Raw genomic sequence first — 16,455 nt, 5'->3', positions numbered from 1 at the left:
CGGTTTTATTTCACCAAAACTCTTGTGTAGCGGAACATTTAACTGTGTCCATCTTTCTCTTCCTGTGAAGAAATACAATTATCAGTTGTTGAAATGGTACTGCAACAATGGATTCACATACTAGTGGTCTTAAGTGATTACTCTTTATCACATTATTATGATTTATTCTTAATACCTCACCTGGGAAGTTGTATTATGCTCTGGATTTCTGATGTTGCCTGACACTCTGGATATGCCTGGATAGTCTTAAAATATCTATGAGCAAATTGTATTGTGAAACACATGTTAAAAGTAGAGATTTATAATTTCAATTAGATTTCCTCAAATTTTGATTCAGCTTTTAAAGAATTTAGAAAACTGTTCTTGTCCTTTTCAGAATTTAATTTTCAAAGAGCTTTCCCTTTCACTCTGGAAATCTGTGTAAATGAGAAGGTTGCAGAAGGGAAGGCTGATCATTGAAGGATTATGGGCTCACTTTGCAGTATCCTTTTTCATCTTAGATGTAATGAGGGAGGCATCTTGAGATAATTGCAGGTTCTTGAAGGATCATTGTGATTTGTTGATTGTGTTATTCGAAATAGAAATGTCTGAGTGGTCACTTCAAAATTTTCATTTTCAGAGGTTCCCGAGTTGCATGCTAGTTTGCTTCTCCGTGTTGATTTTGTTAGGTGGCTGATTTAATGCATCTTGCTATATGCAGAAGTAATTTTTCAAGTTGGCATTTTATTAGTAATTGATAAACATCATATTATATTATTTGACTTGCAGATTTCAAATCAGAGGTTCATAATTAAAACTTTAAATCACCTGTTAATATGCTTTAGTTGGAATAAGAATTTGCTGCAGAAGTTATGAATGAATTTATGGCAAAAATAATAAGTATTGTGGGAATGTTAAAGAGCAGACTGCAGTATTTGAATGGTCTGCTGTCTTGATCAAGTGTTGCACAGGAAGAAAAATGACAGCTGCTTGAGCAATTTCTTATCTTCTTGCCTCTTGAGACAAATGCAATGCTGGCTGTAGACTTTTGCCTTAAGGCAGAAATCATCTCTAACTGAATTGGGAACTGACTACTGTAATGTATTTCTCCAGAGGGTATGTGACCCAGAAATGTATCCAAAGTTGATGGCATTTTCTGAAAATGCTAAGTATTGGCAGCTCTGCTTTCAAACTTTCTGTGGAGAAGTGAATGTGACAAAGGGCTGATACAATTTTACTTTCTGTTTCTTAGCTTAGTTTTAGTTCAAGAAAGAGGTGTGCAGGTTGGTGTGGTTTGTCTTTACAAGAAGAATGAGGAAAGGCAAAACCCTTATCATCTTAGAAGCCAAAATAACACAATTAACATCATGAAGTATTTTCAGTCTAGAGTATGTAAAGCTAAGAACCTGGATTTATAATTAGATATTTTTAAGTACCCAGAAGGAGAGATGTTTAACACACATACCAGGTTCTCTGCAAGTAGGATTACAAGGACTTAATGACGTGGATGCAAAACAAAATGCTATTACTAAAGTGCATTACTAAATATTTGACAACAATAGTCAATACATGCTGTTACTGAAACACCCTCGTGTTTAAATTGTTTACAGTTTAAGTGCAGCAAATTTATACATTTGCTTCCTCTGTTTTTATATCTGAAGGGAACAAGCTTCTCTGAGGGAACGTATAATGAAAAAGGAGACTTTACTGTGGGTATCTGTGCTGAGAATACAATCTTCTAACTTGGACTATAAGGAGAATTTTGACTGTTACTTAACTGGTTTTGTAACGTCTTGCCATATTATAGGTCTACTTTTCTTTTGTCTATTAGCAAGGCATGTTCTTCTAAGTTTGCAAATCAACCTTTTTTGTTAAAAGCTTGTTTTACTGGTGGCACCCTTTTAGCTGGTTACATTCATGGTGCTGCAGAGATCTTTGCCTTAGAAATTTTGATGTAGAATAATTCAGAACTAGAGTCCATGGCTTACTTTCTCCTCTGGATGACCTTTTGCCTGTTCCCTCATTCATGCAGAGTGGCATTTAGAACCAAATCTATTGGAAGTGTGGACCTCTAAAATAGTCACTGTATTGCTGTTCTGGAGCTGCCTTGAATACAATATTGTCACTTGCTTTTTCATTGCAAAATGACACTGTCATTATTAGCAAGCATGATAATGGAGTTCACAGGAGGAATATGAGAGAGAAGGAAATTTACAGTAGCACTGTTACTTATGTAGGGCTTGGATTTTCATTTGGTGGATTACTGATGTCATGGTGTAATTTATTTTACTTAAGGAATTGATGTGTACTTGGAATTTGTATTATTAAACAGGAAGTAAGATACTTAAATCCGTTTCCTCAAAATAATTTTCAGGTAAAGATGCATAGAAAACAAAATACTAACGCTTAAGAATAAATTAGATAATTCATACACTTGTGAAAAATTGGACCTTTTCTTAGTCAGCTGAATATTTTCCACAGTAAATCCTGGAGAAATTTGCTGCATGAAACTGAAAGCAAAAATTTGGGTTTGTTTTTTTTCCCCCTTCTTTCCACCCCACCTCCTTTCCTCCCTCATATTTATTTATCAAATATTTAGATGCTTGCATCACTGACCACCTGCAGCACAAGCTGTGGTCCTGCATTGCCACTTAGAGCTGATTGGCTTATTGGCAGTGTCCAGCTGAGATGGAGAAGGGACAGAACACAATGTACAAGTGAATGCTTACCAACAATCAACCCCAGGAGTGCTGCAAACGCCAACTCCAAGTGGGATTGGGAGTTCAGTCTGAAGTAATGGACACAGGAGTAGAGAGGCTGTTTGAAATGAAGACAGCAGAAGTCTGAGTCACTGTTTGTGCAGGTTACAGGGTAATACATGGTTGATAATCTAATACCAGTTCCTATTTTTAATTTCAGTTTCAGTGTATTATTTAGTAAATTACTGTTCTCAAGCAAGGCTTAAAAATGCAAATGTTTTCATTCAGACTTTTTTTGCTAATGTAATGTTATTACAGTTTTATATGGTAGATTTTAAAACTTTGCTGTGAAGTATTTCTAATACCATACAAACAGGTTCTTAACAGCCATTATATTTTAGTGTTAGTTCTTTGAGTGTAGAATTGGTAGACTTTTTTTTACACCCTAAATTAAAATTCAATAATCTTTCTGCTGTTCAAAAAACACTTGACTATAAAAATCCTTTTCTAAAAGGAAGAGGTCTTTCTAATGCCTGCTGGTTTTATACTGGTTGTAAAATCTCAGCTGGGTGTTAGTTGTGCTTTTCTGAATTAAGGAGTAATATGGGATGCATGCAGTTGGTGCTTCTTGGGTAGAAAATGTTTACTGATAGTCCAAGAACATGGAATGGACAACTTGTACATAGGAAGAAATTTGCAATATTGTGGAATTTTTCACCTGTCTATTCAACATTATTGAAACTGAAATGAGTGGATGTGGTTACTTATTTGGAAATAGCTGTTCCAACCACAGGCAGTGTGTTTAGACCCAACTTGACTTGTGCTTCTCTAGGAATAATTTCTCCCTCTCAGTGAAATTAATGTTTGCAGGTCTCTGACAAGGTAGTGCTACTGACACAATGATAAATGATTTACTAATGACACTTCAGACCTATTTACATGCTTGAATGTGTTTGAATGCTTTTAATGTGTTGAACACTGAGGATCTCTCTTCCTGTTTTCCAGCAAGACCTCATGACTTCTTTGATGCACAAACACTGGATGCTATAAGACATCGAGCCATCTGCTTTAATCTCTCAGCACATATAGAAAGTTTAGGAAAAGGCCACAGTGTTGTATTTCATAGTACTGTAAGTATGTATGTGATGCATTCTCTTTGTTTACCTGTGTCTAAAAAATTCAATCTTTCAGAAAGACTTCTGTTTTCTTCTTACTGCTGTGGATGTTGAATCAGAAATAAGCAATAATGGCTCTTCTATATTGCTGAGTTATGCTATTAGTAAAATGAACTTTTAAGAAGTATTGGTGGTAGTTGTTGTCGCTCACAGATTGAATGGATTGCAACATTTCCTGTCTAATCCAGTTGGGGAATATCTAACAGCAACTTTGTGTTGCAGAAGAAAATTGATTCTATCTTCTAAATAAGAATGCAGTTTAGATGGTCCTGAGTGACGGTGCTTCTTTGTCACAAGAAATATTTTTGGTATATAATTAAACATGTAAAGATGCTGATCTGAAATACGTATTTACTCCTTTTTATTTTTCCTCCAGTTTAAAAGATATAGTCCTGAGTACATTTGTTTTATTCCTGTCCCCATTTTTCTTTTAATAAACTTAACACCAAAATATTGGTGAATTGCTGAAAGAAGGCAAGAACCAAGTGGAGAAACTGTGTTTGGATAGGAAAAACATCAATATTAATTTAGAAGAATTCAGGGATCAAATACTGAATTGGGGTAGTAGGATCAGAAGTTTAACAAGTTGAATAACCTCAAGTTTTCTTAAGCATACTGGGAGATGAGGGCGTGTAAAAGGTGGAGATTTGACTGAAGAAAAGAAGTAAGAGATGGGATAAAATAGGGAGAGATGGTTTTAAATTAGTAGATTAGTCCCAACAAGGAGTGCTGGCTGACATATCCTCAGCTACAGCTTAATCTTAGCATGGGATTCAAACTCCTGAACTATCAAATAAATAAATAAATAAATAAATCCATAAATCAAAGATGATTTTGTGTGCATGAAGCTTATTTTGCCTTGTTGTGCAACACTGATCGTTGTTCTAAATACCTGTGGCCTGGATTGGAGATCTTTTCTAAATTATTTCTGCTGCACTTTATGTACCTTGTGCACCAGCTGCAAGTGGGGATTGCAGGTGGTTCAGCTGTTACTGTATTTAAATCTCATTCTAGTTTCCCTGGCCAGCGTGGATTTTACAATGCTGTGAGAAAAGCAGACGCTCTTTCAATTGACAGCCTGCTTTAATCTGAAAGGTTATCCAGGCAACTGTGGAAGAGCAGCTATGGCTATTGAAATAATTCATAAGGAGGTGGAATTAGAGGGAAGAATCTGCTCTAAAACTGCTTCACATTAACGTGAAGGAAGGGGTGGAAATCCTTTTAGTCCATCCGTGCATGCGTCACTGAGGTTGATAAGACCTCACTTGTGGTGAGTTTGTACCAGTGGGAGAACTGCTCTGGTATTCTAGCTCCACACTGCTCTTAGCTGCTGTATTTTGGTGTGCTGGACATCAGCTTGGGTGATGAGACTAAAAGCCTAAAACGAGCTTTATAAAGAAAAGGTAGGCCGGGAGCTGTTGTGTGGATGTGCACTGTTGTGAGCTAATTGTACCTCCCATGCAAACACTCATTGTGCATCACTTCAAGGCATTAGGACATGGGATTTGAATGGTAGCTGGCTAAATGGCATAATAAGTTTGTGTGGTCCACCTTCAGATGAAGAAAATATGTGTAATTATCAGAGACATTAATTTGAAAGGTGGAAAATAGGAAGATGAAATTGCCATGCTGTCTAAAAACTGACAAATGATGTAACTCTATTGCTTTATGCAGCATAAGAATAATGTCAGCACAATGCGGTATATTTCAGGGCAGATGTTCTGATATAAAGAATTTCTAAGCAGTCACTATAGATACCTTGCATTTTCTCTGAAAAGGCACCCTTTTCTTTGTAGATATGAGAGATTTAGAGTACATTTGTTAATAAAACCTTTTTGAAGAAATGTGCTTGCCATTCAGAATACACCTTTTATTGATTATGATTTATTTTCTCCTTGCTTTTTTTTATTGAGTCAAATTCTTCATATGTTAGTTCTCTGAATTGTTAGATGGAAAAAGCCAAGCAGGTGTAATTAAACTAAGGAAGAGATACTACACTGATTTAAAAATGTAACTTATAGGTTACCCTGTTATGCCACCCCCAGCCTTTGAAGTGACTTGAATTAATTCTGAAACATTTGAATACTAAGCTTGTCTCTGGTTTTAACTTTTCCAAGTATTTCAGTTCAGTGGCCACATTTATTTTAAATAGTTCCATTGTTTCAATGTATTGAAACCTTGTAAGACAGTAAATGAATACAGTGAGATGCCTACCAATTTCCAGTGTGAAATTTTTTTCTTTTTCCAGAAGAGGTCAGCAAAACTCCATGTCTGGTTTGAGATGAATTTGATACACTTCTCCTTTGAATTTCCATTTTGTTTCTGGGGCAGTGCAGGAAATGAGGATAGTATAGTAAGAATATTTCCAAATAAAGCTGTGTGAAGTGTACATCTTCTGGCTGAATTGTGGTTTTTCACTTAAAAACTTAAATGAACTTAAGTTCTTTGCAAAACAGTTTTGAGTCTTTAGGGCATATTTATTGCAGACACACAACTTTCAAGGAGTATAAGAGTTTGCTTTCTGTAAATGTCTAGTAGGACATGAAGAACAACAACTTTTGAGTTAAAAATCTGTAATTTGGTTTTAATTATGGTTTTGTAATTATTATAGGTAATAGCTAAAAGAAAAGAAGATTCTGGCAAAATAAAACTCTTGCTTCATTGGACACCAGAGGACATGTGAGTATATTGCTAATGATATGTTTTAAACGGGGGAGGATTTACAGTGGGATCAATGAACTGTTACTAAATTATTTTGTGCCTTTATTTGAGTTATAGTTAATATTTTAAAAATGCTTTTCAAAAAGTAGTTTAGAAGTATAGAAATTAATAAGCAATTAGTTTATTGATTTTTACTTTCACTTTCAAGTGTTTGGGCTCTAATAACAGTTCAGTTAAATTTCCTTCTGTACTTTTAATGCATTTTGTCACAAGTTTCAATTCATCTTGAGAGATGAAAGCTAAAATATTCTTACAAAATAGGCAGTTTTCTGATTCCTTTTAGGACAGATGGTAGTACAATATCTAATAGCCTTCTGAAATTATTATTTTTTACATGTTACAGATAAAGACAGTTAATTTTATTTTAAGATAAGCACTAAGAAGAATGTAGCACTAGGAACATGAAAAATAAAAGAGTAATTTATTTTTTTAATGCAGAGTTGAATGAGATTTTGGTTATGCAGATAATTCAGTGTTAGACTCTGTGCCTTGGTGAAGACAGCTTGTTTAATAATGTTAAGACATTTCCAATGGAATTTGCATTTGGTTGGTGAGGTCAGAGGAATAATGTGGTTTATATTGTTGTTTGTTGCATCTTGGTTGGCTTAGATAGGTTAGATAGAGTGTGCATTTCAGGCACTGAATGATGCAATTTTGAATTACTGAGAATTCAGTTCATCTTGGTTATTCTGTGTAAGCAGAGGAGATGCCAAGGTGTCCTGGCACATGCTGTCAGTGTGTTTTACTCTGTTGGGATGCTCACACTGCAGACACTGAAATGCACTCCTGGTGATTCCTTTGCACCCCCCTGAGCTGTTCAGCCTTCCTGATGCAGCTGGCAGGAATGATTTAACTTCTACACTGAGTCTTCTTGAGAAACTGTAGAAGTTCTCCAGCATATCTGTATGTTTAGGGTTTTGGTCAGGAAAAGTAAATACAAGTCCTATATGAGAGGGAAATAACTCCTAGTGGGCTGGGAGGGTGGGGGTTGTTTTGTTGGTTTTGTTTTTTGTTAAGAGCAGGAAATTATTTTTGGTGCCAGTAAATCAGCTTACTGAGTTGTTGTCTTCCTGTATATTTCAAATCTCTGCATGTGATGAGTTTCCATTTTTGCTCTTTGTATCTTGAGAATACAATTGCTACTGAAAACGTCTTCCCAATGTTGGTTGTCCAAAAACTCATTTTTGGCTTTATTTAAAGAACTTCTATGATGTTTTTCCACCTTTCATGTTCCATAAGACTTAGTGAATAAGTGGATTGCCAGCTGGGTTGTTCTCCCTCCCCCTCTGCCCTATTTCTTTCTTTTTTTTTTCCTCCTTCATCTGAAAGGTTTAATTGGAGAAACTCGTTTTCCTGCTGGGTTAGGGGCTCTGAGTTTCATTTCATGTTTTGAAGAACTTGCCCAAAAAAATGGATTTGAGTTGCAGCTCACTTTCATGCAAAGTGAAATCTGCAAAAGGCAGAGTCAGTGAAATAATTTGCAAGAGCCTGTGAAATTTGGCTTTGTAGAGAAAGAGCCATTACTTTTAAAGTGTTGGGCTTCTCAATTTGAAACCTGTTTCAAAGACTTAAGCACCTTAATTACAAACTCCTCCCCCAGCCTGAAGTTAACATTTAGATTCTAGGACATGCAGAAAATGTTTAAAACCCCACCAAAAACCCAAAGAAGAGGATAATCAAACAGCTAACTTCAGCAAAGTTGGAGCCTTTTGTCTTTGAAACCCTTGAGCTTGGAGCAAGGGAACGAGTGTAACACAAAGCTCAGTGCCTGCAGTATAGTATGTCCTGTAATTGAACAGAATCAAAAAATCTCTACGTAGTAAAATAAATTGCTTTCAACAGTCTGGTTGTTTTTTCTGTTGCCTATTTTCGCATTAAATTTTTACAGTGGTGAATGTAGTGTCATTGTCATTGAACTCTTGGAATATCCTTCTGGAATAATCTAAATTCTGTTCAGTGTCCTTTCAAACTGAGAACCTGAAAAACATGGAAGTATAAGGTCTAAAGATTGGCTGCCTTTCCTCACTCCAGTGAAGATGCTTTTTAACCAGGGAAATGTGAAAATTGCTTCATATGTACTAGTTTACCACATAATTTTATGGTAAGAAAAACAGTTGATCTTTTTTGAATATTTTTATTTTATTTATTTATTCATAGTCTGCCTGATGTGTGGGTAAATGAAAGTGAGCGACATCAGTTAAAAACTAAAGTAGTTCATTTATCAAAACTACCAAAAGATACTGCCTTGCTTCTGGACCCAAACATTTACAGGTAAAATCTTAATTTTGAAACTTTCTTTACTTGAATGTAATCTTAAGCCTCACTTAACTTTTTGACGTTGGAAAATCAGGATTGCTAATATATTATACACCAGATCAGGAAGCCTTGGTACTGTAAACGTCCAGGAGTTAAGTTCTGAGGTCTTAAGTTATTTCAGAATTACTTCTTGAACTAAACTCTAGTGACTGAGAAACGGGGAATGTGTGTATTTACCAAGTGTATTTTACTTTTTTGTGCTTGGTGTACAGAAATTCTAGTAAAGGAGGTACATACAGTGGAATCCTGAAAGATCACTTCTGTTAAGATCACATACTGGTTTGTATACCAATTTTTTTAAAGTCCAAATTTATCTTTCCATATTATATCCAGCTGTAATACATGCAGTATTACCTTGAAACTTGTACTTGTATTCAAGTACTGTTATTTTTTTATTACAAGATTCTTTATAGGGGGACAAAAGGGAACAATCCATGTTGCTTATCTTAAAGCTACTTTCACATTTCTGTTTTTAGGCCCTCAGATTGGCTTCTAATCCATCTGGTTTCTAATAATTTCCTGATTCTCCCCCACCCCTTTATCACTGCTCTCCCATGATTGTCAGTACCCACAGTTCTGTGGGTACAGTTTTTAAAGGTAATCTGAAATGCTTAATTAATGCTGAAATTTTGAGCATCCACAGAGACATGTGATTATATTAAAAATCCATGAAAAATGAGTTGTGGAAAGAATGTTTATCATGACAGAAGTTCAGTGTTCCGATGTTTCTTCCTTAACATCAGTGACCAAGAGTCTCAAGGAGTAAATTAAAACTAATCTGATGTCTTTCAATGCAACAAGCCTTTCAGTTCACCTTTAACATTCCGTGTATTTCACTAATCAAATTAATGAAAACTTGCTTTGCAATATGCAAACCAATCCTACAGTATTTGCTATCTTTGTCAATGTGTTGAAAATACTTACCTTAGGCTATGAATCATTGCTATTATTGTTAAAATCATAATAATGTTAAGGGAAGGTTGGATTGTGTGTTTTAAAACTGCTTAACACAATGACTTTTATAATCTAATTAAAGCATTATAATTTTATATTGATTACCTTTGCTGAGCTTGATAGATTAGTTTGCTTTGAAAAGAAAAAAATAACCTTTTGAAATAAAAATTTAATGATCTCTGTATTAAGCCTTGGAGAAAAATTAGCCAACCTTTCTATCTTCTCCCAAATAAAATCAAGGTCCCCCCATGTAAGGTTGTACTCTATTTTTAGCAGTGTGGAACAGTCTGTGATTGAAATGAGCTTTTGGGACTAGCTGAGGGAGCTTAATGATATAAATTTAAAAACCAAAACTTTGCAGGAGGAAAAGGTAGTTAAGGAACTTCAGTGGCAGCTATTAATGTCATGGTAAAATGCCATCCCTTAATAGAAAGTTTGAAATAATTATCTGAAATGTACACTTCGATGAGATCATCTGAACTACCTCTTGGCTTTAATCAAATGAAAGTAGATTTTGTACAGTCACGATTTCATAGTGCATTCAGCTGACCGGTGTGTACATCACCGGTCTTAATGTAAACTGTACCATCTTCTTTTACAGAACAATGCCCCAGAAGAGGTTGAAGAGGTAAAACCGAGCAAGTGGGGACTCCTGCAGTCTTAGTCACTGACAATGGATTTAGAAATAAAGTTGCACATTAGTCAAATCCCATCTTTTTTTTTTTTTTTTTTTTTTTTTTTTTTGTTTAGAGAAATATTTATGCTTAGTGTAAACATTCTGTGAATGAAGTCAATGCTTCTGTGGAATATATTAATATATTACTGTATATCCACATTTTCATGGAATGGTATAGTGGGAGACTGAGCAAACACTCTTCTGGCAACTTAGTGGAACAGCTAAAAGGCTTTGCATGCTTGCTTCTTTAAGCTGCTTTTTTCTTTAGTGAATACAGTAGTCTACATTTGATGAAAAGAAAAAGTAACCATCACCATTTCCTCCTGATTCCCAAGAGAACTGTTAACAAGCTGTTGGGCTTCCTGTCAATGCTCACTAAATCTAACACATGCCAGACAATAGAGCAGATACCAAGGGATTATCTGTTGTCCTTTGAGTATGGTGGATAGTAATCATTGGTCATTTGTAACCTTGTGTCCTTTTGCAGATCCCTCAGATATGTTGGATTATGATGTTGAAACAAATGTTGATGGAATGCTTGTCTTTTCCAGGCAGCTCTGAATACATGTAGTGTGGTGGCAGGATGTTCAGAGTGTTGCAGTCTGTCTGACCCCTTTGCAGGAGTAGTGTAGTGTGTTAATCAGATCTGCTTTGATGTGATTCCTATCAATGGATGGGTTTGGAAAACCTTGCTGTAAGCAGTCAGTGTTACTGGTGATTTATTTTGCTTTTTTGACCCTCTAGGATCCCCATTCACTTGTAAAGTATACTTTATTTGGCCTAATGTTTTCTAGATGTAAAGAAAATGGTATTTTTTAAAGAAAATTAATCTAGAAATTCAATCCTTTATGCACCAAAGTTGGCTTTGAAAAGGAAAGTAAAATCATTTTCTTGCTTAATAAGCAAGGAGCCGTGGATTTTTTTTAACTGACAAATAGAGATGCGTCTAACCTGTTAGTCTTTGTATGGAGACAAAAATGTTGCATATAGATAATAGGACATTGCTTGTAAATATTTCAGCAGATTTGTAATATATTTTTATATTATGAAATGTACTGTAGATGTTTTTCTAGAGGCATGAAAGTTAAAATGTATATATTACGGTAGAAATAATATTGAAGGATATTGTAATTCACTAGTACTGCCAGAAGAATTGTTTAAAAAAAGCACCTTCCTTAACAGTAAAAAAACCTTCTTTTACATACCTAAGGGACTATATACTACTGTTAGTATCTGTTGTAAGAACAAAAATACTTTGATCATCCTTCCCAGAAATCTTAGAGGGATGAATAGTACCCATAATTAATTCATGGCACTCCTTTCTAATAGTGAACACAGAATTAGTTTTTTCCTTACTGTCGGAAGGAACTAATATGTAAAATTTGTATGGATATATGCAGTCAAACTGCAGAGTTAGTCCTCCTTATGGGGGAGGAATTTACTACAGTGAAACTAGTAACCAGCAGTTTTTACACTAAATTTTTATTAAATAGATTAAAACTGAAAGTAACCCTTTGGTTGCAGAAGTGAGCATATCCTAATGTAATACAAATGCATTCTGCATTGGTACTGACACGTGTCTTGCTTAGCTCCAGTGGGTTGAAAATGTTACTTATATACACAAAAAAGTAATCTTATCAACGATATGAAGTGCAGATTAAAAGCACCACTAATATAAGATGTTCTGGAATGGTTGTTTAATAAGGGTATTATTCATGAAATCTGTAGTGACGTGACTTTATTTTTGGAAAAAATGCAGTGTTTTGGTTTTTTATTTTTTTGCTTAAGCACTTCACCTACTGCTTTTTCTGTACCTATAAAGTAATCTGTAATCTTTGTTTCTTTTTTTGAATCTGTTATAAAATTGCCAAATAGAAGTGTTTCAGATATAGTTTGTATTTGTATTTTTTTAATTTTATTGCTTCATGAGTTTCTTGTAAGTCATTTATAATTGACAGATGATTGTAGACCTTGCCTGAGTATTTTTTCTAATAAAACAAAGCAAACAAACCTCATAAGCTTCAAAACTGTGAAATGTCAATGGAGTTTTCAACAACAAATACCAAACTGACACTGTTTCCTCTGTATGTTGTAACACACACCTTTACAGAAGGGGGAGTTCGCAGACTCAAGTAGTGTGGTGTTCATGTCAAATGTAGCTTTTCCTGGGTTTGAAAAAACTATTATCTGGTGTTCTTATGGCAGAGTTTTTTGCTTTGGAGAGAACAACCAGTTTAAATAACAAACATCTGTGAAGAAATGGAAACATTGGAGTTAATTAAACTTTCCACAACAGGCAGAAGGTAAGTGGACATTTGGCTGCTTTGTAGTTATCAAAGTGAATTGCTGGAACTATTTATGCTTGAAAGTTGTTTGCATTCTACAAGTTTTGGAATTACTTGGTGGTGGTTTGTTTCAAATGGCAGTCCTGTTCTCTAAAGCTCTGCTGCAGTTTTTGTGTGTGCCCCTGGGTAGATGTCACTTCTGTTGGAATATCAGGTACGTGGAATTGCCACAGTGTGCTGTGGGCTGCTGCTGACTGTTCTGAAAAGAAACTTATTCTTACTCTTGAAAAGTGTTTCTGAAATAATTGGCCTCTCCCCTTTTAAGTAATTCCATGTGCTTGGTTCTGGTATGTTTGGGATGTAACATTTAAAGGTTTCTCCCTGTCTTTCTCAAGAACATTTTTTTGATGTTAGGTTTTTTAGACATTTCCAGATTGCATTCCCTCCCAGCTTGAGTGTTTATTTTCTTTGTAGAGAAATGTCAGCTCCTTGAAAGTCACACTTTTTGGGAGTTGCAGTGCACACAAGTATCTGTGTTCAAAATCCCATTCTTTTGGAATGTGTTGGCTTGAACTGTACAGTTTTCTAAAATGGAATAACAGGATTTTAGAGTGAGGGATTTGGGCTCTGCCTGTTGTTTAAGTGGATGGAAATACTTGTCTGGGAAAACTTGCTGGCATTTGGGCATATAGCACACAGTTGATTGAGACTAGATCTTGTTCTGTTTGCTAAAGCACCTGAATAATCTGTTTATTAAAGACACAGCAGAAACAAATGAGTATTTTTCTTATTTTGAATATAATTTTCTTCTTACTTTGAATGTAATTTCTAAAACTACTGTGGGTCTTGCAGATTTTGGCCAAAATGTGCCATAGGTTGCACTATATTTTTCCTCTGTAGTCCATGAAGTCATTATATCAGTAATTTAAAATTGAATTGCACATTCTTTCTGGACTTCTTTCTTGGAACAAACAGGTGAATTTTGTTCAAACATGCATTATTTTTAATAATCAAAATTCAAGAGGTTGATTTCTGTTCCCTTTAGCTTTTCAGTACTGTGTGTGAATTAATTAGTGCAGTAGATTGGTCTTGTTTAATACTTCAGTCTGAAATTGATGATTTATTCTCACTTAATGCTTTCTTGCCTTGACATTTTGAAATTTGTGAGTGAACCTATCCTGAGTGTTCCTCTTGTCATATTGATGTATGACAAGTACAACAGAAGAAAATTATATAATAGGGAAGTTGACTTTTTAAAAAGCAACTGAATCTATGGCTTCTTTCAACCATTTGTGTTTATTTATTTCAGACAAAGAAAATTCTGGTAAACTTTGAGTCAACTTCTATTAAAAATTCTGTTCTGGGAGAAGGGGAGATAAGCACCACCCACACTGCTGTTGTGAGCAACACAAAACTTGTACTGCAACCTCAAAGTAATTTTATTTGTAAATTCGAAAATTACTTAGCAGTTCTGATCTATAGCAACTTGCTGTCCTTTGAGAGGTGATGGCAGAATTGGGAGTTGCCTGTTGTTAGTCACAAAGCTCCTGCTGCTGAACTGTACTCATGGAGCTCCAGCCCAGGAGTCAATCTTAGCTGGGGGGCAGGCTTGGATAGAGAAGGGGAGGAGGAGATGCTGCTTGGGGCTTTGGTGGCTCTTGGAAGGTTGAGAGCTCAGCTCTAGACTGGAAGGAACTGTGGTCTAGAGAGCTAAGGCTTGTTTCCCCTTCTCTCCCACAGCAATCCATGCACTTATCTCTAACTCTCATCTAGAGAAGAGTTAAAATCAGGACGTGTCTGTACAGTGGAGTAAGGAGATGTAGTTCAAAGAGTGAAGGGAATAAAGTTGTGTTGATTACATACAAAAAGTGGGCTCTTGGTTGTCAACCAGTTGCGGATAAAGTCAAGTCCTGCAGTTGTTTGTGAAGATTAATGTGCTGTGATTGATGCTACATTATTTGTTTTTCATAATTCTAAAACTGGCCCTTTAAACTTTTGTAAATCCTTCTCGGTAGTAAAGCAACAAATATGAAGTAATATGAAAAATCTGTTTATTTCTTCCCAAATGAGAGAGAATTGCTGATAACATCCCTTGGCTTGGCTTGTGTACAGGAGATTTGAGTCTCGTCTGTTGGATGCTGTTCAGAAGAATTGTCAGATTTTAATATCCTTTGGTCTTGGTGTTTTGCCTGTGTCTGTTGCTCAGTGGAGGATGAGAGATCCCCACATAGATTCACTGTGAAGAAGTGCCTCTGATTTGAGACAGTCAATAGCCCTTCTGACTAAATAAGGGCTACTGACTGTCTCAAAGGGTGAGACTTGGAGAAAAAGATAAACTGAGACCTTGTGAAATGGTAGGAGAATATCCCTTTTGATACCGAAAATAACAAGAAAAGAGCTAATGTAGATATAGCAATAGCAGTAGTTATGCTAAGGCTTAGAAAGCAGCAGTTCACAAGCAGGCCCTGGGAATGTACTAAGAACCACAAACTGATAATTAAAGGATCTAGTAGGGCATGCAGAACACAGCAAAATAAATAATTAAAGGATCTAGCAGGGCATGTAGAACACAGTAAAATTAAATAAATGATAAAGGTTAATGTATAATCAATGATAAAGGGTTCTGGTGGTGGGATGACAAGCAAGGGGGATTAAAGGGGGGTAACCTATAGTTTTGAGTAGACAAGCGTGTAGAATTTATGACTTTATAGAAATAATATCTATGAGATTTACGTAACTGTATTGTCTTGAAGAATATATGCTATTGTACTATTGTATGTAAATCACTTTGTAAAGGATATAAAAACCTGTCGGAAAAGGGGTATGGTGGGCTCTGACTTTGGACACTAGTCCTCAGACCCCAGGGCCCTCAATAAAGCACCGCACTAAACAACCTAGTTGTTTCGTGTCTCTCTGTCGGGCAACAGTTTTCTGGCGACCGCGGCAGGACTCCGAGGGCTGCTGGGGCGGTTCGCGTCCTGATCCACTCCACGCCGGCACCGAGTGATTCTCGGGGAGTCATCGGTTCGTGCCCGACCCCGCGCCTGTCGGACAACTGCAGGAGGTAAGCCCGAAGGTGCTTTATTTTTTTGTGGTATTGGGTGCCTGCCCGTAAGACGAAGCATCGGCTCCGCTGGGTTGGGCTAAAGACGTCTTGGGTAATTGGGTAAAGCCTAGGCGCCGGCTGTAAGACGCGGCGAAAGCTGCGCTGGTCCGGCACTTGTTCCCCCGCGGCGTCGGAGGGTGACAAGTTGGTTGGTTGGTTGGTCTATCCTTCTATCTGTATAGATTTTCTTTCTTTTCCTGTCTATTCTGTTTAGGAATGATGCCTTTGAAAACGTTTAAAACTCTAGCAAGTTCCGGGATAGAAATCCCGGACGATTCGCCTTTGGGCTGCTTATTACAACATTGGAATGCGGGGAATTTTGGTCAAGAACTAAGTAAAAGGAAATTGATTGATTTCTGTAATAATGTGTGGCCTTTATATGAACCCGATGGTATGCAATGGCCTAGAAATGGTACACTGAATCCTGACATTATTACACCTTTGATGCATTTCCTACAAAGTAATGAAAAATGGGATGAAATACCGTATTTAGACCTCTTTTATTATTTGAAAGACAAACCAGAGTGGCAAAAGGAGTGCGGGA

General features: G+C 36.2%; 1 protein-coding gene across 3 annotated transcripts in view; it reads left to right on the top strand.

Moving 5' to 3' along the window:
- The window catches only part of AEBP2 (AE binding protein 2), a 42,226-nt gene extending 29,691 nt beyond the window's left edge, over positions 1-12,535 (top strand). The window contains exons 5-9 of one of the 3 annotated variants that reach the window (XM_033058136.1): positions 3,684-3,808; positions 6,465-6,532; positions 8,732-8,845; positions 9,103-9,169; positions 10,446-12,535. In XM_033058136.1, coding sequence (XP_032914027.1) covers positions 3,684-3,808; positions 6,465-6,532; positions 8,732-8,845; positions 9,103-9,157 — 362 coding nt within the window. In that variant the 3' untranslated portion in view covers positions 9,158-9,169; positions 10,446-12,535. The remainder of the gene's footprint in view (positions 1-3,683; positions 3,809-6,464; positions 6,533-8,731; positions 8,846-9,102; positions 9,170-10,445) is intronic. The other 2 variants (XM_033058138.2, XM_033058137.1) reach the window with 2 other exon arrangements.
- The last annotated feature ends 3,920 nt before the right edge of the window (positions 12,536-16,455 follow it).

This window comes from Catharus ustulatus, chromosome 4 (assembly GCF_009819885.2).
Source record: "Catharus ustulatus isolate bCatUst1 chromosome 4, bCatUst1.pri.v2, whole genome shotgun sequence".
NCBI classification, from domain to species: Eukaryota; Metazoa; Chordata; class Aves; order Passeriformes; family Turdidae; genus Catharus; species Catharus ustulatus.
This window is presented reverse-complemented; position numbering and strand designations above follow the sequence as displayed.